Genomic DNA, 22522 nt, shown 5'->3' on the forward strand with positions numbered 1-22522 from the left:
CGCAAAGAGACAATTCAGCTTTTCGCTAGCTATTGCATTAATGCTGGATATCTCTTCATCTATCTTTGTCTTTTCACTATTTGCGCACCTTCCTCTTGTTGTGAATGCCAACAGCACAAATACATTCTGATTGCAGCTCGTCTATGCTGCCACGTCATGTAAAAGATGACGTTGAGCCCATTCATCTATTAGGCTTCAACATTGCGAGAAAGTAAGAACTCGTTCAATTAAATATTAGTACGGAACTATATAATATAATCATTTAAGACCGAAATGGCTTCAATTTGTTCTTCTCTCAGGTGCAATATTCGTTTTATATGTAGGATACGGGTATATGCAAGTGAGTGCAGTTTTAAATATATTAGGCGTATTGTATTCTCATTTTTTCAGGAGTTGATATTCAAGTTACCAGGAATGAAACCTTTCGGGTGGACGCTGACCCTCATTCAGTTTTTGATTTACAGTAGTTGTGGATACGCAGAATGTCTTGTATGGCATAACACTAGAAGGATGTATGTGACCAACTACTTTTAATTCATAACAGAGGAAAACGGGTTTTATTTTTCAGGATCCCATGGAGAATCTATGGAGTTATAGCATTCTTCACCGTCGCTACGATGGGCCTCTCCAACGCATCTGTCGGTTATCTCAACTACCCGACACAAGTAATTTTCAAATGCTGCAAACTTATTCCAGTGCTGATTGGTGGAATTCTAATTCAAGGGAAACGTTATGGATGGATTGATATTTCTGCAGCGATTCTCATGAGTTTAGGTGTGTTGTATTATAAAACATAGGTGAGAATTGTGAGCATTTATAGGAATCATCATGTTCACTTTGGCTGATAACAAAGTATCCCCAAACTTCGATTCTCGAGGATACATTATGATTAGTGGAGCTCTACTTGCTGATGCTGTAATCGGAAATATACAAGAAAAAAACATGAAGAAGTATGGAGGATCCAGTAATGAAGTGGTTGGTGCATTCGTCATTTGCATCTTTTCTGAGTTTTATTTCAGGTTCTTTACTCGTATGGAATAGGATCGGCATTTATCTTTTCTTATGTCATTTTATCCGGTGAAATTTTCACTGCAATTCCATTTTTCTTCGAAAATGCATGGAAAACCTTTGGATACGCATTGATATTCTCATTTTTGGGATACCTCGGAGTGAATGTTGTGTTGACACATATCAAAGTTTTTGGAGCTCTCGTTGCAGTTACAGTGACAACACTTCGAAAAGCTCTGACCATCATTTTGTCATTTCTGCTCTTCTCAAAGCCATTCACAATTGAATATGTATATGCTGGATCTGTTGTAATGCTGGCAATATATCTCAATTTGTACAGTAAGAACAAGACTTCATGGGACAATATGATTCGAAGATTAGTGGCAAGGGCAATGGGATATCATGATGTCTCCGTAGCTCGAAAGGATCCAATGTTGGTCTAATTGTGATTAATCAAATTACTTTTTGTGATAATTATTAACACTTATTTGGGACCGGGTATAACATTTGCTTTTTTTCTGTTTTACTTTTCATGTGATATGCTTATCTAATTGCTTTCGAAAATTATAGATTTCACAAATAATTTATTTGACTTTTTTGTTTTTGTAATGTAATTCATTCCATAAAAAGGAACTTCAGACAAGAATTAGGGTGTAAGATATTTACAGTAACAAAAAAGAAGAAGTTCACAAAATATCGGCAAAAATTAGTAAGTGGTGGGGGATGAGTTGATTCAGAAGAAGAGACACATCTACCCGCGGCAGAGAAGACGAAGGAGACAGGTACTCTGCGGATTGAAAAGAGAAGGAGTGCAACACAAAATAAGAATGAAGAAGGAAAATGTAAAGCTGGAAGAGAAGAAAAAGAATAACAATTGAAAATGAAATGAAACAGATTGAAGAGAAGAAGACGAAAAGAAAGAAATGTTATTTATTCAGCATCTTCAGCAGGTGACGATGGACGAGGAGTTCGTGGCATTTCCAATGCAGATGGGATATCAATTGGAGTTTCACACGGATGCACGACAATCGTTGGGGTCAAATCGTCTCCATTGTGAACTTCGTATCTGAAATTATATTTATTTTGCAACCAGAAACAATTGTTATTCGAATTCTGAACTTCTGAGGAGATAAAAAGAGATGCATGTTTTGGGAACTAAAACAAAAAGATAAACTTTTCCCGTTTTTTGATTTTTATTTCTGCTAACTCACTTTTCATCGATTGCGAATGACGCAAGTCTCGCCATCAAATCAAAATTACAAACAACAGGTGGCATATCTTTCGTTTGTTCCCATCCAACTGGCGGTGAGCATGGTGGAGAAATCAGAAACTGTTTTTCGAGTGGCGGTGGTTGAAGCATTTGAGAATTAGCACTCATATAAATCCTCTGAGCGAAAAATGCTTTCAATTCGTGTCCTTTGAAAGAGAATCCCTGGACGATGAGTTTAGCTGCCGTTGCGTTTTCAGGTGAACTGGAAAAAAGAGAGAATAAAGGAAATGGACAATTTGGAAGGAGACTGAAAATTGCTGGGAAATTTCAGAATAATAACTCACGAGAAGATTACTCGAACTCGTCGGAAGCTTCGGAGGAAATCGAAATGAATGTCCTTTTCGATTTGAGTGAAGAGAGATGAGAAGTTCGCTTTGTCTTCTTTATTATCGAACACCTGAAAAAGAAGAAGATAATTCTCACTTCAAGAAAATAAAAACTCACGTCTTCTGGAACTTGAGTCACAATAATAGCATTTGGAAGGTCATCTTTGCTTGAAACTGTGCTGATCAATGATCCGTTGGCAACAGATTTTGTGGATTTTTCCGAGTTATCAGCGACCATTTTTCTCTATTTTTCTTGAATCCAAAAAAGACGTCGAATTCAAAGAAGACGAAACTCGCCTGAAATGAATAAAAACATTTACTCTATCTTCTTCTGTGGGGGCGTTTTGAGCGGAAATCGGTTGCCGGAGGGCACAATTTCAAACTCAAATCACATGGATTTTATCGCCCAAAAACAGAGTGATGACGATAAGAAAAAAGAAACGGAACGAAGAACAGATTTTGGAAAAATAGGGAAATAAATCGATGAAAAAGGAACAGAGAAAAGAAGAGATCGGTAGACAGAGACAGACAAAGAAGAGAATACCTTTTTGAAAGAGATTCGTCTCCCACGTCATCAGGGGAATTCTAGAGAAATTCTGAAGATGACTTATGCCACTTTTCGTTTTTTGGAGGCAAGCATGAGATTTGGGTGGGTGGAAAAAAGCAAGAAAAAACGAAAAACAAAAATGAGTTTCTCCATTTCTTCTGACATGATTTCAGTTTGAATGATGTAAAAAGAAAAATGAAAATGAAACTGGACACCATTAATCAGTAATTTCTTTAATCAAATACTCAGAATAATTTCGAGAGTTTTCACCGGAAGGAAATGATGAAAAAGGGGAAAAGAAGAGGCAATTACAGATTGCGAAACAAAAGGAAACGAATAGAAATGAGTAATTGGAATGAATCGTTTTCATTCTTCTTATTTCTCCTCTTCTTCAGTTGACTATTATATAAAAGAAGGGTCTCCTCCTCTAAACATTGTGTTCTCTTCTTCTGATCCGCGCGGAAAATCGACGCAAAACTAGACGGTTTTCATGGAAAAAGGGGGTTTAGTGATGTCATTTTGAATGTTTGTTCACGTGAGAAAAGCAAATTGTGACGTGGCAAAAAAGAAAAAGGAGTGGTCGATTAGATCAGAAGAATAAGAACGGTGGTGATGAAGTTTGAGCCGGAAAGGTTTTGTGAGACATCTCTAGTCTCAAAACATGTAGTTTTAAAAATTTTCCTAAATTCCTTGTGTTGGAATATCCTAAAACGAAGGATACTATAAATAACTGAAAAAGGAAAAATGGTTAAAATAGAGATTAAACCACATTTTCGTCCTATAACCCACATGTTTTTCAGTTCAAATCTAAAAGTGTTGTTGACTTGTTTTTTGGGAGTGGGGCTTCTTCTTTTTAAGTCATTTTTCTCCAGATCAGACCTATTTATCATTCAAAATGTTATACAATGATTAAGTAGTTGGAGAAGGAATTAGAAGGATTACTCACACGAAAATATATTGGAAGAACAGGAATAGAAAAGGGATTTTTTGCTTTCAAAATTAGTTTTCAGAAGCACTAGAATCTAGGATAAAACTAGACTGAAAATTCTCCGTTTCAATTATTTATACTCGTTGAAACCTCAAAACTATTATTCAATCTATTTTCAGAGATGTTTCAGTCCTTTTTGACCTGTTCAAACACGATATGCAACTATTTTGGGTTTTATTTCGTAACCAAACACTCATAAAAAACTGAAAATTTATGTTTGCATATTCTGAATTTCTCTCTGCTGAAATTACCATAACGTGCCGTTTTGACCCGAAATTTCTCTTCGTTTGATGCAGGTTTCACTGGTCAAAATAGAATGAAAAATTGAAATTCCTGGAGAAGAAAAGGAAAAAAAAAGAAATTTGAATATATGATACAAAAAAAGAGGAGAAAAAACGGATGGAAGGTGTTGAGTCTTGAGTCTCTGAACTATGTGAGCACCCAACTGAAAAAAGAAATCGGTCAGAGTTTTTTATTCAGAATTCAGGAATTCTGAAGAAAGAGGAGGAGGGAAAAAGAGAAGAAGAACAGAAAGGGAATGCGACAAAAATAGAAAAAAGGAGGGAAAAAGGGAGCGAAATTTGAGATCACATGCGCGGATATTTTGATGCTTTGACATAGGACGAAGAGGTGTTGTATTTGACACTCTAATCGGGAAAAAAAGAGAATTCTAGGAATGTTTTCGGATAAAAAGTTGTATTTTCAGGTGAGTGGTAATATGATTATTATGTTTTCATGTGTGTGGGAGTATTCCAGATGAATGGTTATCCCGATTTCTGGTTTTTGAATTTCGGGTAAATAAAAGAGATCATATGAGAATTGGTAACTGAAATGAAGACATTAAGAATTCGGTCAATCAAACTTAAATGGTTGATTTATTTCAGAGATTCGATCCGGATGATCTGTTATAAATAAATCTAGTTTTTTTTTGGATAATCCGAAAACTAGTTCCTGTGAAATTGCGAATGTATCAAGATGATTCTCTGCCAAACAAACTATTTTTAAATATTACAACTTGTGAGAAGTGTTCTCATTTTCAAAAATACAAAGGTCATTGAGAAAGATCGAAAAAAGAGAAATCGGAGAAGAAGAAGAAGGGATTACCTAGAAAATAGTAAACTTTACAACAAAAGAGAACAAAGAAGAAGACCTTTTTATCATTTTTCCATTTCGAATAGACCATTTCACATTTTATGGAATGGAAGGGCTTTTCGAAAGTAGAAAAATCTGAAGAAGAGGACACCCAACAAAAGAATATTTCTTTTTCGTTTTCGAGTACTCATAGGCTCATGACGCAGTTCGTTTCAAATACTTTTTCTTTTCTTTCTTTTTCAAATACCGGGAGGATTTGTGTCAACACAAACACTCACAAAAATGCAATAAAACGATATGGAGCAAAGAGAGCAAAAAAACAAGAAAACGAAGAAGAAAAACATTCCAAAGACTCATCTTTGAGCTCAACACAGGTTGAGCATTGAACATCTGGAGGGCACAACACGCGAGAAAAACGAGAAGAAAATAGATATTGAAGACGTCAAAACGGTCACTAAAAGTGTCGTTTTATAGTTTTCTGAGTTATTTCTTTTTCTAATCATTATATATTTGTTCTTCTTATCGAAAAGAGCGAATCCAAATTGTCTATTGGGGGGTTTCCGTGTTAAATAGATTACGATAATCAGAATTTCAGATGATTTTCGTTGAAAAAGAGTTCGATGTAGTCTCTCCAGTAAGAGTTCACAAACCGTCATTCCATTGTTAATCGCATTGTCAATTTTCGTACTGGTGTACGTCGATAGGCAAGCAGAAAAAAGAAGAGAAAAACAAACTAGATGACGGGTTTTCTATGTTTGTTTAGTTTTTAATTAAGACAACGTTTTCTGGAAATTTATTGTTCTGCAAGTTTCTATGAGACCAGGTCTATGAGACCAGGAGATAGGAATCGTTTTCTGCTCGAATGGGATAATTAATACCAAAAATGAAATCTTCACAATTTATCAACATTTTAACGTTTCCAGTCAAAAATTTTTTTTAGAGAAGTTGAATTCTGCTTTTTCTGAATTGAATAATATCAAAAATATACATTTCAACTTAAAAATGCAGATCCTAATTTATTACCAAACAGTAACCGATAAACCTTGTTTTTGCTGATCTGAAAAACTGAATCTCACCTAACTTTGATAGTTAATAATAAAAGAAAGAAAACTTATTTTTTGTTCGAAGTATAAGAACTTGTGAAAACACAAAGATTAACGTCAGATTTACCTCGAAAAATCAGACTTACAAGAAGAAGAAAGAAGAAGAAAGAAAAAACGAAGAAGAAGAAGGGGTTCCCTGGAAAATAGATATCTTATGGGTACGCTTTACTATATTTCTCTAGGTTTTGAAGGTTTTCATTTAATATTTTTCTCAGGAAAATCTGCAGAAAACGGTTAGAAATTCTCAAATCGAGTTTTCAGAAAGATAAATTTTCCAGAAATAGTTTGCAAAACGAGATCCAATCATATTTCTGAGCAGAAAAAGAGCTCAATTGATAAACAACAAGATTTCGAAATGGGTCATCAGACATCCAATGAGCTCAACAGAACATTCTAGAAAGAAGAAGAAAAAAGAGAAAAACAGGTCCGAGAAGAGAAAAAAAGAAGCAGGTGAACCGACAAGAATCGAATAATCGTTGACTCAAACTGTCCCATTCTTTTTCTATTTTTATCGGTGACTCGTCGGTTCGGATACTATTTCGGAGAAGAGAGAAACGATCCCACAAGGTTTTTTAGTGAGGTGAGTTAACTTTAGGTAGGGAGCCAGGAAAGAGAGAAAAAAAGAGAAAAGATTGACGAAATATGTAAATAGAGAAGACAAGTTGGTGAGCCAGTAGTCGGTGGAAAATGAGGAGAGAGTGGACACTATAGAAGAGACGCAGAGATGTTAGAGCACGGGCAAAGACGTAAGAAGAGGAGCGTATCGACGTCACGGACAGAGGGCATAGGAGAGAAAAAAGAAGAAGAAGAAGAAGAAAGATGTGCTTTGATTGAAAAAAGAAAGAGAGCGAATCTTCGTATCACAGTTCAAGTACTTTCTAACACCAACGCATTGTTCAAAAACTAGAAAAAACTAAGCTGAGAAAATGTTGAAAACAATCACTAATCGGACTGCCGTTTTTCTTTTTTAGGCTCCATTTTCGGTTAAAAAAGAGGAAAAAACAACATACAAATTGGTATAAATGCCAAGTTCTAGAAGACTTTGAATAATACAGTAATCTACAGCAATCCACAAGTCATACTGACTCCATGTGTCTAGAATCATTAGTGAGATCTGCAGTCTTAAAAATTGAACCAGAAATTCCTTGTGAAGTCTAACCTTTGTTTGTGACTTCTTCTCCACAAGAAAATCTCATTTTCTTCGTCTTTCCGCCCACCGAGAAACGCGCAGTTCCCACGCCTTGCAAACTTTCTCGGATTTGTGTTTGGCGTCACTGCGAACATGAATTATTGAAAATTCCGAAATAGAAGCAAGAGAAAAAGAAGACGGCGAAGGAGCCCCCATAAGAAAGTGAATGTGAAGCAATCTCATTAAATAGGCGAGCTCGACGAGCAGAACCAAAAATAAGCGAAGAAGTAGGAAAAGAGAAAATTCTCATTGAGAGAAAAAGAAAAGAGCGCGTTCAGGAAATGCGTCGAAGACTCGAAAATAGCCGCCATCTTTACTATTTTTAGCTGCCAACTATAGGACCAGTATCCCACTGCTTCCTCGATGATTACATACATGACGCGGTTAGTCATCTACATGAGTACATCATTTATTTTCTGCTGCAAATACAGAAAGCGGGAGGCAATATATAAATATGCATATAAATATTTAGTGGAAGAAGAGAAAAAAGCAAAATGAGAAAGGAGTGAGAACTTGTTTATAATGGTACGACGTAGTTTCCAGGAAATAGACCAGTGACTCCATCAAGCACTCCCTCATACCAGTCATCGTCGTTCTTTTTCAATACGTACACGATTGCATTTTCCCGAAGTGTTAACTCGTCTTCTTTTTGAGCGTCATAGTCATACAGAACCCGTACTGAAAAAACACGAATCATTGAGAGGTTTTTGATCAAGCAGAGTAACATTGAAATTATCCGCCATAATTTTTAAATGGACATTTGAAAATATTTTCTCAGTCTCCGAAAAGAAGCTGGAAAAGTAGGCGGTGTTCGAGAATAGAATTTGTTGAGTTTAATTTGTCTACAAACCTTTTTCTAAATATTCGTTCGGCATCCATCCAGCACTAGTATCAAAGAGACTTGCTGGTTGACTTGATAAGTACGAATCTGACCTTCCTCCACTGAATACTCCGTAAGCTGAGGATCCTCCAACAGATTCTGGAGGCGGCGGCAAATCATCCATATCATCGTGTATTGAAATTCGGTTTCCGGTCAGAACTGAACTTGGAGGAGGTGGCAAGTCACTTCGACTAACTGTTGATTTTCGAATAGTTCCATAATTTTGTGGCTGGTATGGTTGCTGGTGTTGTATTTGTTGCTGTTGTTGCTGTACAACACTTCCAGGTGCTACGTACCCGTTATAATGCATAGAAGATATTTGCGGTGGTGGAAGTGGGAATGTGGGTGATTCTGGACCAGCACTACTTTGCGCAGAAGGAAGTCTTGGAGCTGCTACTGAACCTCCATCAATAGTTGTTCTTCCGCCTGCTCGAATTGTTCCGTATCGATCTTGTTGATAAATAGAATTGTAATCTGATGAACCATGCTGACTTCCGCTTCCTCCTCCTCCGCTAAGATGATCACCAAACTCTGATCCGTGACTGATTTGTCGGGTCATTCGAGACTCTGATTGTGATGACATCTAAATTAATAATCGGATTATAACTTGAATGTGGTATTCCAGGAATTGAGGTAAATTCACCTGTGGAAGACGATAATCTGAAGGAGCAATAGACGGAGCATAAGGTCTCATAGTTCTGCCGAGAGTGGCCGTTCGTTCACCAGAAAACACACCATACGCTGGAGAATCATTGTGATATTGAGAAGGAGAACTTCCTGACACTGAAGAAGTGGCTCGAGATATCAGAGTACCACCTCGTGATTGATCGGCAGATCTCACACCATGTCCGATTCCGTCGAGAATGGAGTAATCTATCGGTGTTCGCTGATATCTCAATTTTGGTTCTTGAACAGCTGGAGCTATTATTTTCGGTTGTTTGAACAATGTCTTGTTAGTCGTCAAAGCTCCAATCTCCCGCCTCGCAAGTTTCTCTTTGTGAACATCTACAACTTGACCAACATATTGCACCTGATTTACAAGAGAGTCCACCTTCTCTGTTTGAAACGCGAGCATATCATGTAGGTCTCTGTGAATACCTCTATTTATCACAATATTTTTTATAGAAAATCTTACACTGCCATCTTATTAATTTGATAAGCAACACTGGCCAGTGATTGAATAGCATATTGTTTTGTCTCCTCTAGCGCGAGTGGCTGATCCTGAAATTGAGTCATTTAGCCTCACGATCAAAACTGGTGAAAACTCACTCTCGACGTCACATAATTTTTTTTACAAAACTCAGCAACCTTCGCCAGATTTTCATGACTCGTCTCCAGTTGATTTCTATTGTCCGGAATTCGTCTATCAATGAGCTCTTGTAAATCATTTACACTCATTCCTCCTTCTGCATGATGCAGCATCTGAAAAAAGAACAAATAGGATAACAATATCAATTTCAGCTGAAATTCCAAAAACACATATTTAGAACACCCCTGACTAAGAACAGGAGGCGGGCAAACACATTAACCAAAACGCAAGAGTGCGGCATGCCTTTTCGCAATGACGGCGCACACAGTTTTCGATGTCTTTCCATTCTTTTTATTGCGGTCCCATACATATTACAACCTTAAAATCAATAACTCCTCATTATAAACATATTTCTTCTCCAAAATTATACTTTCAAATCATGAATGCTAACGATTTTCTCGCTCAACTTGCCGGAATCAACGTTGCTCCGGAGGTATGTATAAGAATTTAATACGCTTCAAATTTTGGTCATCGATTACTGAAAAAATTTTCAGGTAGTTGAAAACGAAGAAGAACCAGGGGACTATGAAGAAATAAGTTATGAAGAAGTGGATGCAGAACAGTTCGATACATTTGAAGTAAGAGTGAGTAACTTTTTTAAAAAACTTACCTGATTATCAGTTTTCAGGCATCTCGTCCAGGAAACTCGAAACGCAGAGTTTCTCGAGGAAGAGTAGCTCAACGAGAACTTCAGAGTCTTCAATTTGACAACCCGGGAGGTGAAATGGTCAGATTTTTGCCGGATTCTGCAGATATAGTGAACGCTAATCGTTCTCGACGAAACTACACTGAAAAACAAGCTGAAATAAGAGAGGAAGCAATTCATCACGACAAAACTGGAAAGTTATCAACCACAACGAAAGGGCAAACAGAAGTTATTGATTTATGTGATTGCTTGAACCCGGACTGTGATGGATGTCACTGGCCATGTGCTACGTGCAAATGTAAGCTGTTCAGATATCTTATCACAATAATGCATTCCTCTCGTTTCAGCTCGCAAATGTGTGTTCCAGTGTCGTCAAGGCCGCAGGGATATGATCGCGAGAGTAGAAGAGATGTTCACTGTTGAAGGCACAAAGGAGCATGCGTCAGCCACGAATCCCTATTTCCCATATGTCATCAAAGATTAATTCAACTATTTTTATGGTTACAAAAATTGAATTACTGGTTCTCTATTTTGCATCTCTTTCAATCATGTAATAAAATACACAAAATTTTTTAAAAAGTTTTCCAATCTGGTTTTTTTCTACAAATCTTCAGGTTCTAACCTAGTAATACTTTCCCAATTTATGTTTATGTATTATTGTTCCTATTCAACAAAATTCAGATGTCCTCATACGCTCTTTATCGAGGGACTACTTTGGGCCAGGCTCTCGAACAGACGTTGAATGACATGGAAGAAGAAGGCCTTCTTCCAAAATCTCTCGTTTCAAAAGTTCTCAATCAATTCGATAAGAGTATGAATAAACAGATTTCGAGGCTCCCGAAAGAGAAAATGAACTTTTGCGCTTCACAACTTCTCACTTATCGTTATTGTGACAATGTATGGACATTTATTCTCAACAATGTCACTTTGAAAGATCCACAGAGATCTTTCGATGATCCTATTGGGAAGTAGGTTAAATTCAAAGATTTAACTTGTAATTTTTTGTTTTGCAGACTGAAGATCGTTGCTTGTGATGGCCGACAAACTAATCTTCTTCAGAATATGTCAGGTCAAGGATCATCGAAAAGAGTAGCCCGCGCTGCAGGCGATGATGATGATGATGACAGCGATTAATTGGAAAGCTCTCATCTATACCCAACCATTACTGTTGTTCTAGAGGCTTTGTATGAGCCCAGCTCATTTCCCCTGTTAGATCTCCACGCTGTCTCAGCATAACCTAAACTTTACTTTACATTGTATCTGTGTAGAATAATTATTGAACCACTCGAGTTAGAACATGAACATTCATTCTTAAAACAATCGAAGATAATTTATGAAATGCAATTTTCACAAATACCTCGCCGAGCGCATATTGCACGAGAATCGCAAGAAATGCGTTTAGCACATTTCTTGCATTGCTTTTCGTCGAGAATATGTTTTTGTAAATGATTCACAAACATCTGAGTAGATGGAAAATTGGTTTTCAAACAGAGATGACATTTAATTCTGAATTTTTTCGACGCTTTTTGAGATGGTTTCATCTCGACTTCTGATTCGTCTAATTGTGAATACTGTAAATCAGCAGCAGCAGGCTCTTCAGTAACATATTCCTGAAAAAAAAACTATGGCTATGACGACAAGACGAAATTCGTCTGACGAATAGCCTCCTACCGTCTCAATCACTTCTTCTGTTATTGGATTTTCAAAGTTGTCAAACAACATAACCGGAGGGTCATCTCGTGAATGTGGCACATCATCGTCCGGCGTTTCAACCTCTGGTCGAATAACTGAGTGCCATTCCAAAGATTCTCCCGTAGGATCCATGTATTCGACACTTTGATAAATACCGTTTTCTTCGTTCTGACCGGCTATTGGACGCCACTGTGACCTATAATTCATTCATTAAATATAACTTAGTTTATTTAGTTTCTCACTTGTTTTCATAAATGTTATGAGGTCGACATGCAAAATGGTGTCCATTAAAAGGGTCTCCATTACTTAGAAACTTGTAACCGTCCAGATGAATCGTCCGAATAACATCTCGAATTCCACTTTCAGTTTTTGCTTTTCGGCAGTTCAAACAAGCATAAAACTTCGTATTATGCAATCCATAACGATTAAAATGAAATTCATAGAAAAGATGAGGTTGAGCAACTGGTGTCATTATGGCCACTTGATGAACGTTCCGACTTTTGTGCTTATTATATGGCAATCGATAGCGAATTCTATATCCGAGTGACGCAGTACTGGTGCTTGGCTGGTTCAATGCCTCCTGTTCTACCTTCAGTTTCATTGCAGGTTCCCATGGAAACGGCTCAGAAAGACCTGGGCGACGTTGTCGGTATTTTGGAAGAGCAGTCATTTTCCAGAAAATACGATCTTCCATCTGAAATGCATTAATTCAGTCCAGATCTCAGTTTCGTTTTGTGAATAGCTCACCATTACGAACGTGTCAGAAGAGAAATGATAGCAACAGATATACGGTTCTTGTGTTGCATCCAAAACACTGCACGGCAATCGAAAAAAATGAAGCCATTGTTCTCTGAGTTCTCCAGATTTCGGCCATTTGAAAAGACGAATTTTCTCTGATTCCGTTCGCTGACAAACGATACAAGAAGCACTTGATCCAACTATATTTCGAATTCCTGGAATGAAAACAATATTGTGGAAAATGTTTGTTTTCAGAAATAGCATACTCTTGTCGGTTCCAATTTTTTGATCGTTTCCTTCTCCGTAAATTTCGTGGTAGACCAAATCTGAAATTTTCAAATACTAGCTTCTGATTAATACTTCGAAATCGAATACCTTCCATTTCATTTTCATAGTAAACCTTCTCAGCTTCAATTATTTCATGTGATGTCTCGACGGGGACAGTGTTATGTGGATAGATTTCTGAAACTCGGTAGATTGAAAAACAGTGTTTTCCAGAATAGAACCACCTTCGTAATCAATTTTCATTGAAACTGGAATTTCCATTTGGTCATGATTAGTAGTGGATGGCTCTTGCTCATTCAGGTATTGATTTTGAAAATCATCAGGGTTAACGTCTTTATAAACTATTCGTTGTTGGAAACTGTCCGCGTTATCATCTTCCTCATCGTCGATTGGTTCATATTCTGAAGAATCCCGATCCTCCTCATCATGATCGATTCTCTGAAGACAAAAATATATACATAGGCGTGAAGATATAACTATTTTCACAAACCTTATCCATTTTTAAACGAATTGGGTCAGCCTGGGAAAATTGTGAATTGATCGAGTTTTATTCTCATTTATTTGAAATAAAATGGCACCAAACCGAGAAAAGCTAAAATTGTGATAGAAGAAAAAGTAAGTAGATTTATTTATTCCATAGACAACTTATAATACAGAAAATGTACACTTGATATCTCCCGTTTTTCATATCAAAATAATCCAGTTATCCGTATGCAGGTGTAATGCTGTATTGAATCTCCAAAACTTCGTCTCCAGTACTTCTTACAGAATAGCATCGAGATAACGACTGAAAGGTTTTCGGACATTTCGGATTTGAAAGTTAACGAAAAATCACCTCAAAAGTACAATCAAGAGAAGGTGCAAATGCGTTATCAATGTAGAGGAACAGAGAATCGTTAAGTGGCAAATTCAACAGTTTTCGCAAGACCTGGAACAATTCTAGTTTTTTTTCTTCTAAAATAAAGTTTTACCTTTGAGAGTGATGCTAATGTGTCTGTTGATTTCACAATTAGTTTTTTGTTTTTCAGCACAGGCGCGTCTCCGATGTTTTTTAGCTTGATGGTCACTTTTTTCAGTTTTGGAGCAACTGCGGTAGGAGCAATGATGATTTCCGGAGATGTCGTGCTTTCAGGTGCAGCTTCGTTTGCCAATGAATCCATTGTCTGAAATAAAATTATATGTAAACGGAGAATTAAAAAAGGAGATTTTGAGTTACGAAAAAAAGTAATTGATGAAGTTAAAGGCGCATTGCAAAAGTGAACGATTGACTCTCGCAACGAAACCGTAATCGTTTAAACCACACTGTTAATTAAAGCTTCTCGTACTACAGTAGACGAAAAGAGAGTAAATGAAACCTAGTTTAAGCTGACATATATGGAATAAGCTCGTATTTTTCTTCAAGTGGCCGTTGACGCGTTTGTCGTGTCAGACTGAGAAAAGGAGACCCAGACAATTAGACGAAGGGGGTGCGCAGAAGTTGATAACCCTGGACACGCTGTGGCTAGTATCTATATTTTTCCGAAATCTGATTTATTTTCTATATTAGAAAAAGAAATGACATAAATAAAGAAATGAGTGGATTTCTTGGAAGACTTCGTAGGAAAAAAGAGAAAGAAAATGGTATGTTTCCAAATATGAAAAAGAAGAAGATAAAATCAGATCAATACACTTTCTTCTGAATCCAGGTCATCCATCTACGTCTTCAGATTGCAATTATCAAAATGGAGATGCCCACAGAGATTCATTGAGTAATGATCATATTTATATTCCATCGCAGAGAAGACAGAGCTCATCATTATCAGTTCCACAGCCAACTGCTGATATAGGTATGTTGTTTAAAAAACAAGTTTTTTGAAATTTCAAAGAAAAATTAATGTAAAAAGAAAGAATTACCAGAAGAGAGATTGGTATTTTAATTTTTTTTTTTAATTCAAAAAGTGATTATACAGAACATCTTATGATTATGGACCTACCCACGAAGAAAACTTGTTCCATTTAATGCAATTTAATTCTATTCGCGAATTCAATTTGATACATTTTTTGCATTTTTGTGCCATAAAAATTCATTATTTTTCGTTCGTGAATAGGCAAGTTTTCTTCGTGGGTAGGTCCATTACTGATAAGAAGTGCATCCACATTTCATACGGTACTTCGCAATGATTTGAATGAGAACTCGATTGAATCTTAAACAAATCTTACAGAATTCTATACATTCTGAGCCTTTGAAAGTTTTCATTACAGAAAATGAGCTCATTACTCACAAAATAGTTTAACTATTGATCGTTATCTGAATTCTTTTTTTCCAGGAAGTGGATCAGATCATGAAGGAATTCAAGTGAAACAGAAGCCCCAACTGGCTTCATCTCTTGATCGATTACTCATTGATTCATCAGCTCTTTCTTATTTCATACAGTATCTTGATTCGACTGATAAACTGAATCTAATCAAGTTCTGGATGCATGTCGAAGGATTTAAATCTAGTTTTTCAGAACAGATTGAAGCCGCACAAGAATGTGAGTTTCAGATGTGAATTTCCTAAAATAAATATATTTTCGAACTGTATTGTATATGATACATTTCTTATTCTTTGAAAATTAAAAAATGTTTTCAGTATCGCTTCGAGATGCCAAAAGTATTTATGACAAGTACGTAGATGATGGATCAACCAGCTCACTTGCTCTCCCGAGAAAAATAAAACAAATTGTCGAAGGTATTGCTCTCTGAATATTCAATTGAAGTCTTCTTTTTTCCAGATAATCTTGCCATGAATCCACTCCAAAAAAGTTGTTTCGATGAAGCTCAATCATTTGTGAAATCTCTATTCGAATATCGATATTTTGATGAGTTCCATAATAGTGTGTACTACAAAAAACACGAATTGGAAGTGTTATCCGATGGATGCAGTTTAGGAGATATTCTCAAAGTTCAACCACTTCTTCTCTCTTTTTTAGAATTTATAAAAGAGAAAGAGGATCATGATATGGTTCAATTTCTATTAGGATGCGACAGTTTCGAAGCGAATTTAGAATTAATGGAGGATTCAGAAGCACTTGGAGATGCTATGGCTCTTTATGAAAAGTATTTTTCAATGCAAGCAACGAATATGATTGACTTGGGCGGTGCAATCCGGGCAGAAATTGAATCTTTGATATGTGAAGAATCAGGAAGACCGAATCGAAAAGCATTTAGAACTGCAAGAACTGCATGTTTCTTCAGATTACACGATGTGAGTTTCAAATTTTCTTTTTGAACTTTCGAAAATGAGAAACCAAAAAGTTTTTCATATCGTCATTGTAGATGATCGTAGACCAATTGTGTAATTTATCGTGAGATATTTTCCACAGAAACCAGACCCGTTCTCTGAAAATATATCATCAAAAAATAGCAAACTATCAAAATATGAGTTTCTAGATTGATCATAAAAATTGAAAATTTCTAGGTAATTGTTCAATTATCCTCAAATAAATTGCTAAACATATAGAGAATCTTCTCGTAGTTTTGATAGTTTTGAACTACAATATTACTGTGGTTTGTGACCAGCACACGAGTACAAGTTGAACAAATAAAGAAGAAAAAGTAAAGCGCTGGTTTTCAAACAAAAAATGGAAAAATGAATCACGAATAGCATCTATCATGGCCATAACGCCTTGTTGGTTTTCCATTTTTTTCAATATCATTCTTTTAAAACTCTCTTGAAAATAGTGAAATACATTCCGAGTCTCGATGACCATTCACTAAATTCCTATGAGTTATTTGTGTTTCTTGTTTTTTTTAACTTCATATAAGAATCTCCTTTTGTAATCTACAGTAACTCAATGTCCATCGCTTGGTCCCTTCTCAAACATCTGATTTATAAAAATGCAGAAGTCCTACGGTTACTTCAGAGAAATTCTATGAATAGGAGAAAACCCCGAAATTCTGAATTCATGGAACTAATTTTCTGAACGAGAAACAAGATAAATGTTTTTTTTGTGGAGAAAATGTAACCTGCGATTTCCAAAAAGTCAATTTACAATTCTATTATTAAAATCAAAACGAAAGTCAAAGATTTCCTTTTTTCAAATTTTAAAAGTTATCTCCATAGGATCTGCCTGGAAGTCCCTAGAATACATATTTTCATATCCTAACTCTCTAAGAATTTCTCACTGTAATCATACGATTCTTTAGAACATTTCCATCATCTTTCCCTTTCATTTCAGCCATCGAACAGTCACGTTTCTCTTCGCGAACATGTAATAAAAGTTGACCGAAATCATCCTATCTGAAAACACTGTAAACAACATTTGTTGGCCGTCTACTCCCTTTTTCAAACTCTTTTCCTTTTTTCAGAAATATCTCTCGGATTTTCTGAAGACGTCATACTATCACAGCTACCTTTCTGAGCTTCAATCTTTGATTGAATTCACTGTCGAATTGCCAAGAAAAGTAAGGAATCGAGCAGCAAGTTCTTCTGACGTCGCATCGTCAACTGATTCATTGACACACGCATTCAGTCGTCATTTAGAAGATTTAGAGAAGAAAATGAGTGATAAAGATGAGCAGAGAACACCGACATGCTCACCGAGTCCATCGAAAAGAAGTACTCCAAGAAGTAGTCGATTGGCTGAAATTGATGAAATGGGGAGATATCATGCATTATATGATGACTCGCATTCTCAAACTCCTCAGAAACCGATGAGGTAATGTTTCGAATTCTTTTTTTCTGACATTAAACGGCTTCTTTCAAATTTCAGAATAAGGACTACTCTTCGGAAGTATCTTGATAAGAACTCCTTACGAGAAGAGGAAATTGCTGAAGAAGTCGCACGGACCATAATTCGAGATATGCAGGAGATGGTTGCATCTTCTGATCCTCCAAACTCACCCACTTTTTGATCATACGGATTCCTCTCATTTGATCTAAAATCTTTTGCATTTTATTCGTTTACCCACTTCCCACAAACAGCTCAAATCACTTTTGCATAATGATTATAAATACGCGGTTACACCTCTGTCTCTTTTCTGTATTTTGGGCCTTTATTGACTTCTAGTGTAGTATAGTGAATTAATTTATTCTACTAGTAAAATGATCATTTTTGAAACAGATTGAGATGAACAATGATGATAATTATACAAGTTTATTTTTTCATCGCCGATAACTTCTTTCGCGGCTTCTGCTTCGATTCCTGCGGTGACGATCTCTAGAGCGAGATCGGGAACGATGTCTGTCAGATTTTCGGGATTTTTTGCGTTCGCCGGATCTAGATCTGTCCCGATCTCTAGAACTCCTGGAACGAGATCGACGACGCGAACGACTTCGTCTCCTCTGTAATCATTTTGTTTTATTTATTTTTGCACTGGAAATAACTGACCTGTTTCTTTTTCTCTGTCTCATCTTTGATATCTGGTTTCTTTTCTTCAATCGGATTGAATCCAGATTCAGATAATAAGCTATTGATTTTGCTACTAATCATATCATCCAGCGATTTGGGAATCCGTTCTTTTGGCGCCTCTTCTGTGTTCTTCCTTTCAGATCTTCGCTCAGACAGTGATTCTGATATCTTCTCGGCTTTCCTGCGTGTTTCTTCTTCCAACTTCTGACGTTCTTCATCTTCTTGTTGCTTTTTCATCTTCTTTTCTAGAAGCAATTTTTCCATAAAAATTCTCGCTTTTTCCTTCCGATCTACTTGTGTTTGAATAGAACTTTGGAATGCTGGAGGTGCCGGTGGGGGTGGGAACAGACCACTACTATAACTGTCATCAGCTGTTGAGTCGGAAGGGCCAGCAAACGACATTTCGTCTGCATCAGGGTCAAATCGAAAACTTGAGTCTTCGTTTGTTCCATCAGTTTTTAGAGTAAAAGAAATCGGTTTCAATCCACCTAAACTTTGAAGATTTGCTGGAGTAGAAGCGCTTTTTGGTATCTATAATTTTTGAGATGATTGTTTTTTTCAATACACTGAAACTTACATCTGTGATCGGATCAAACACACCAGGCTCGAGTACTGACTCGTCAATGCGACTAGTCTCAAGAAGTCGTCTTCTTTGTCGACGATTCATTGGGGGCTCTGGAGGAGTAGAAAGACTCAAATTCAGTAGAATTGACGGACCAGGAGAGCACCCGGCAGTAGATATTGGAGGAGGAAGGAGATCAGAAGACACGAGCGGGACGACTGGCGCCACGAGAGGAATAGAAGCTGGATATGAAACACCTTCCTGTGATGTTTGAAACATACGCCACTGATGTAACCGAACCTGCATTTATATCATTATCGAAAGTTCAAGAACTATTCAACTGACTTTGTGATGATAATATGAATGGTAGGGACTGAGTGGATTCATGAAATTGAGTTGCAAGTCTTTACGAGCTGCTAAAGCTTCTTCAACCTCTGCACCTTTCAGTGCAACGGTTTCAGCATAGCTATTAAGTATCGGTTCGAGATCAGGAGTTGGTGGAATCATAGGTCGCGGACCAACCCAAGGGCATGGCTTTCCATAAAACATCTCGTACCATTCACGATATTCCGGATCTTCCAGTCTATCATTTCTAAAGCTTTATACACTTGTTTAGAGGGAGCTGTCTCAGGAGATTTGACTCACGGATCATCTTCTGGAGGCGTTGGATCGATTTCTTTGTTTTCCGTTCCATGTTTGATTTCTTCAACTCCAGCCGCTTGTCGAGTAACATGAGCCAAGTTTTTGAAAAGAGCAGCATAAACATCATTTCGCTGAGTAATATCGCCTGCCGGTTTTAAATCGAAGACTGGTGGCTTATCGTGTTCAATCGGTTTCTTCCGTGGTCCAATTGTTCCTGGTTTATCTGGAGTAACAGATTTTTTAACACCTCCTGATAAAAGGGATGGATGAAGTTCACAGTCCGAGTCAGAAGCATCCGAATCTGATCCATAACCATGTGCTGCTGCAATAGCAGCCAATGGACTTGAAATGGCTGGCTTTGAAGATGAAGAAGCAGTCTTATTTAATTTTTTCGGTCGTTTACTGATGTCTGGTATATATTTCTTTTCGCGAATGAGCTTCTGGAGATATTTATAAAAAGGATTGAGACGATTATCGAACTCTAAAAATCCAAAATTCTCCGCATTGTTCCGTTGCTTCGCTTTGATGACGATTTCCATCTGAGTGCCGTTTGCAACAATGAAGGAAGCAGTTTTCTCAATTATATGATGAAGTTTCATGTTCGGTGGCAGCTCGAGACCAACTGGAAATTTTATTCCCTCTGGTGGTTCGAAAGGCTCATCTTCACTATCGCTTTCAGGTTCTCTTATTGTTCCTGTCCCGTAATCAAACCCGATAGCATTTCTTTGATTTTTCATACGTTTTTCTTCTTCTTCCTGTTCTCCTGAAAAATTTTGTAGATTTTTGAGAACCGATTGCATTCTATTTACTCTGTATATCTTTGTGCAAATCCAGATAACGCTCTTCTTCACACATTTCTTCTTCCATTTCTTCTGTCGGACATTTCTCGGCTGGAAGTCCACTTCTTTTTGTAGCAACGCTGATCGATGGTAAAAGAAGTCTACAGTCGTACCTGAAAATGAGCGCATTAGGCACCGAATATCTCATATTTAATTTTTCCATATCCCCAGCACATTTTACTCGTTAACACTCACGGATTGTTCACAATTCCGCCGAACCGGTACCAGTTGACCTAAAAAGATACATTTTAAATAATTATTGTGATAAGCAATGAAAATTCCTGGACAGGAACCGTTCCATCAAAAACCTAAAGTAAAGTAAAGTAACTAGATTGTGTGAGGAATTATATTTGTATTTAATTGACAGTATTAAGTATTTGATATTAATGAAACCACGAAGATCAGCTCGAAAGTTTCTGACAAATTTTGATTCTGAAAGCTCAATCTCTTATGAAAAATATTAAATTTCAAAGAGAAAAGTTAACTCACCACTGTTCATTTGACCGAAATCAGTCAATCTTGCGTTCGATGAAGTCGCACATTACGTCTCAAAGTCTTTCACCCCACTCTTCTTCCCGGACAAGTTTTAATTTTGAAAACGGAAGGAATCCTACCTGTCCACTCGATTTTCGGCGTCTCCAAGACAAGGAACCATGTGACGCTCTTCAGCAATGTTTTCTGACTGGTAGTCATTAGGGAAGATTGAAGATGCATAACCAAATATGAGCAGATCTTTGAACTCCTGAAGACCGCATCGTAATTTCAATACACAGAAATCGGATTCACTCACATCCTGCGCGTCGTTACTGCTAATCTGATTACGACGGTTCCAACTTCCCATCACTTTCTATTCATCTTGCAATTTAATCAATCTCCAACTAAGAGGATGTAATGATATATACTAATGTCCTATACACTTTCTTGTAATATTTAAATTGAAAACAATGCAAACACAGTTAATATTCATTTGTAACAACAAAAACAACAGCTTAGGCGATGGATCCTGCATTAGCAGCAATTCTTGGCCAGAGATCAGCGCACTCCTTGGCGACTGGTCCGGTGATGGCGGATCCCTTCATTTCTCCCTTGTTGTTGACAATAACTCCTGCGTTATCCTCGAAGTAGATGAAGGTACCGTCCTTTCTGCGGAATTGCTTGCGCTGTCTGATGACGACTCCTTGGAGAACTGAAAAAAGTTTATATTAAAAAAGGAATATTTCTAAATTAAAAATTCTTCGTCGAAAAGACAGATTTCGAAAAGCTAAGTGAGAAAAGTTGAACGATTTTTTGACAATGTAATAAAAACATACCCTTCTTTCTGAGCTCTGGCTTTCCCTTCTTGACGGAGCACACGAACATATCTCCAACTCCAGCACTTGGCAATCTGTTGAGACGTCCACGGATTCCGTAAACGGAGATGACGAACAAGTTCTTAGCTCCGGTGTTGTCGGCACAGTTCATGACAGCACCGACTGGGAGACCAAGGGAAATGCGGAATTTGGCTCCAGAAGCTCCTCCACGTCCTCTCTTCGACATTTTACCTACAAAAGATTGAGTTTATGACTACTGCTAAAACCAAAGGCACAAAATCGCGAGAAGTTAAGACGATGGACAGATCATCAGCAAATAGAAGGATGGGAACATAATTGTAAACGTCTTCGATAAAGGGACAAATATTGTAATCGCAATCTAAATTTTGATATAGGTCATTCAAATAATTGTTTCTCAATACAAACTATGCTATTTGACACTATTTTGGAATATTTGAAGCAGAAAATTGGCTGAAAACGAAAAAAAAATTGGAAAAAATTCGCAACCGGCGGAGAAAGCGATAGACCCACATGTATTAGCGTTTGATACTCAGCCAACATTTGGCTGCTGTGTCTTCGTGTCAGGACTCAAAGGGGTCGTGTCGATTTACGAAGGCCATCGATTAATATTTATTTATTTTTCAAGTTGAAAAATGCTGAATTTTCATGTTTTATGGCTCTCAAAAATCATATTTCTTCATTTTTACTCTTCCTTATTCTTTTC

At 37.1% G+C, this 22522-nt stretch overlaps 9 protein-coding genes across 9 annotated transcripts; 3 read left to right on the forward strand and 6 right to left on the reverse strand.

Annotated features, from left to right (window-relative positions):
• Positions 1-143: 143 nt before the first annotated feature.
• On the forward strand, positions 144-1451 carry GCK72_010596 (uncharacterized protein; the record flags this gene model as incomplete). The annotated part of the gene is made up of 6 exons (XM_003110984.2): positions 144-211; positions 268-340; positions 391-512; positions 569-774; positions 821-975; positions 1020-1451. The coding sequence occupies 6 exons, from the start codon at positions 144-146 to the stop codon at positions 1449-1451; spliced, it is 1056 nt and encodes a 351-aa protein (XP_003111032.2).
• A 487-nt stretch (positions 1452-1938) lies between these two features.
• GCK72_010597 (uncharacterized protein) lies at positions 1939-2842 on the reverse strand (the record flags this gene model as incomplete). Its single annotated transcript, XM_003110954.2, has 4 exons — positions 1939-2074; positions 2220-2480; positions 2563-2675; positions 2723-2842. 4 exons carry the CDS (start codon positions 2840-2842, stop codon positions 1939-1941), a joined length of 630 nt encoding a protein of 209 aa, XP_003111002.1.
• Positions 2843-8040: 5198 nt separating this feature from the next.
• On the reverse strand, positions 8041-10538 carry GCK72_010598 (uncharacterized protein; the record flags this gene model as incomplete). Its single annotated transcript, XM_003111016.2, has 6 exons — positions 8041-8201; positions 8374-8986; positions 9047-9491; positions 9539-9624; positions 9673-9825; positions 10323-10538. The coding sequence occupies 6 exons, from the start codon at positions 10536-10538 to the stop codon at positions 8041-8043; spliced, it is 1674 nt and encodes a 557-aa protein (XP_003111064.2).
• GCK72_010599 (uncharacterized protein) lies at positions 10092-10842 on the forward strand (the record flags this gene model as incomplete). Its single annotated transcript, XM_003110890.2, has 4 exons — positions 10092-10145; positions 10207-10296; positions 10341-10656; positions 10706-10842. 4 exons carry the CDS (start codon positions 10092-10094, stop codon positions 10840-10842), a joined length of 597 nt encoding a protein of 198 aa, XP_003110938.2.
• Positions 10843-11689: 847 nt separating this feature from the next.
• On the reverse strand, positions 11690-13572 carry GCK72_010600 (uncharacterized protein; the record flags this gene model as incomplete). The annotated part of the gene is made up of 8 exons (XM_003110755.2): positions 11690-11968; positions 12030-12246; positions 12293-12744; positions 12798-13003; positions 13055-13114; positions 13164-13250; positions 13298-13511; positions 13564-13572. 8 exons carry the CDS (start codon positions 13570-13572, stop codon positions 11690-11692), a joined length of 1524 nt encoding a protein of 507 aa, XP_003110803.2.
• A 204-nt stretch (positions 13573-13776) lies between these two features.
• On the reverse strand, positions 13777-14233 carry GCK72_010601 (uncharacterized protein; the record flags this gene model as incomplete). Its single annotated transcript, XM_003110709.2, has 3 exons — positions 13777-13860; positions 13909-14001; positions 14045-14233. The coding sequence occupies 3 exons, from the start codon at positions 14231-14233 to the stop codon at positions 13777-13779; spliced, it is 366 nt and encodes a 121-aa protein (XP_003110757.2).
• A 411-nt stretch (positions 14234-14644) lies between these two features.
• GCK72_010602 (uncharacterized protein) lies at positions 14645-17948 on the forward strand (the record flags this gene model as incomplete). The annotated part of the gene is made up of 7 exons (XM_003110760.2): positions 14645-14693; positions 14759-14899; positions 15380-15586; positions 15685-15783; positions 15827-16299; positions 17403-17752; positions 17807-17948. The coding sequence occupies 7 exons, from the start codon at positions 14645-14647 to the stop codon at positions 17946-17948; spliced, it is 1461 nt and encodes a 486-aa protein (XP_003110808.2).
• Positions 17949-18198: 250 nt separating this feature from the next.
• GCK72_010603 (uncharacterized protein) lies at positions 18199-21329 on the reverse strand (the record flags this gene model as incomplete). The annotated part of the gene is made up of 8 exons (XM_053727946.1): positions 18199-18378; positions 18425-18976; positions 19023-19307; positions 19353-19599; positions 19653-20412; positions 20459-20601; positions 21103-21230; positions 21279-21329. 8 exons carry the CDS (start codon positions 21327-21329, stop codon positions 18199-18201), a joined length of 2346 nt encoding a protein of 781 aa, XP_053587523.1.
• A 148-nt stretch (positions 21330-21477) lies between these two features.
• GCK72_010604 (uncharacterized protein) lies at positions 21478-22024 on the reverse strand (the record flags this gene model as incomplete). Its single annotated transcript, XM_003110903.2, has 2 exons — positions 21478-21674; positions 21799-22024. 2 exons carry the CDS (start codon positions 22022-22024, stop codon positions 21478-21480), a joined length of 423 nt encoding a protein of 140 aa, XP_003110951.1.
• Between the last annotated feature and the right edge of the window lie 498 nt (positions 22025-22522).

Source organism: Caenorhabditis remanei, chromosome III (assembly GCF_010183535.1).
Source record: "Caenorhabditis remanei strain PX506 chromosome III, whole genome shotgun sequence".
NCBI classification, from domain to species: domain Eukaryota; kingdom Metazoa; phylum Nematoda; class Chromadorea; order Rhabditida; family Rhabditidae; genus Caenorhabditis; species Caenorhabditis remanei.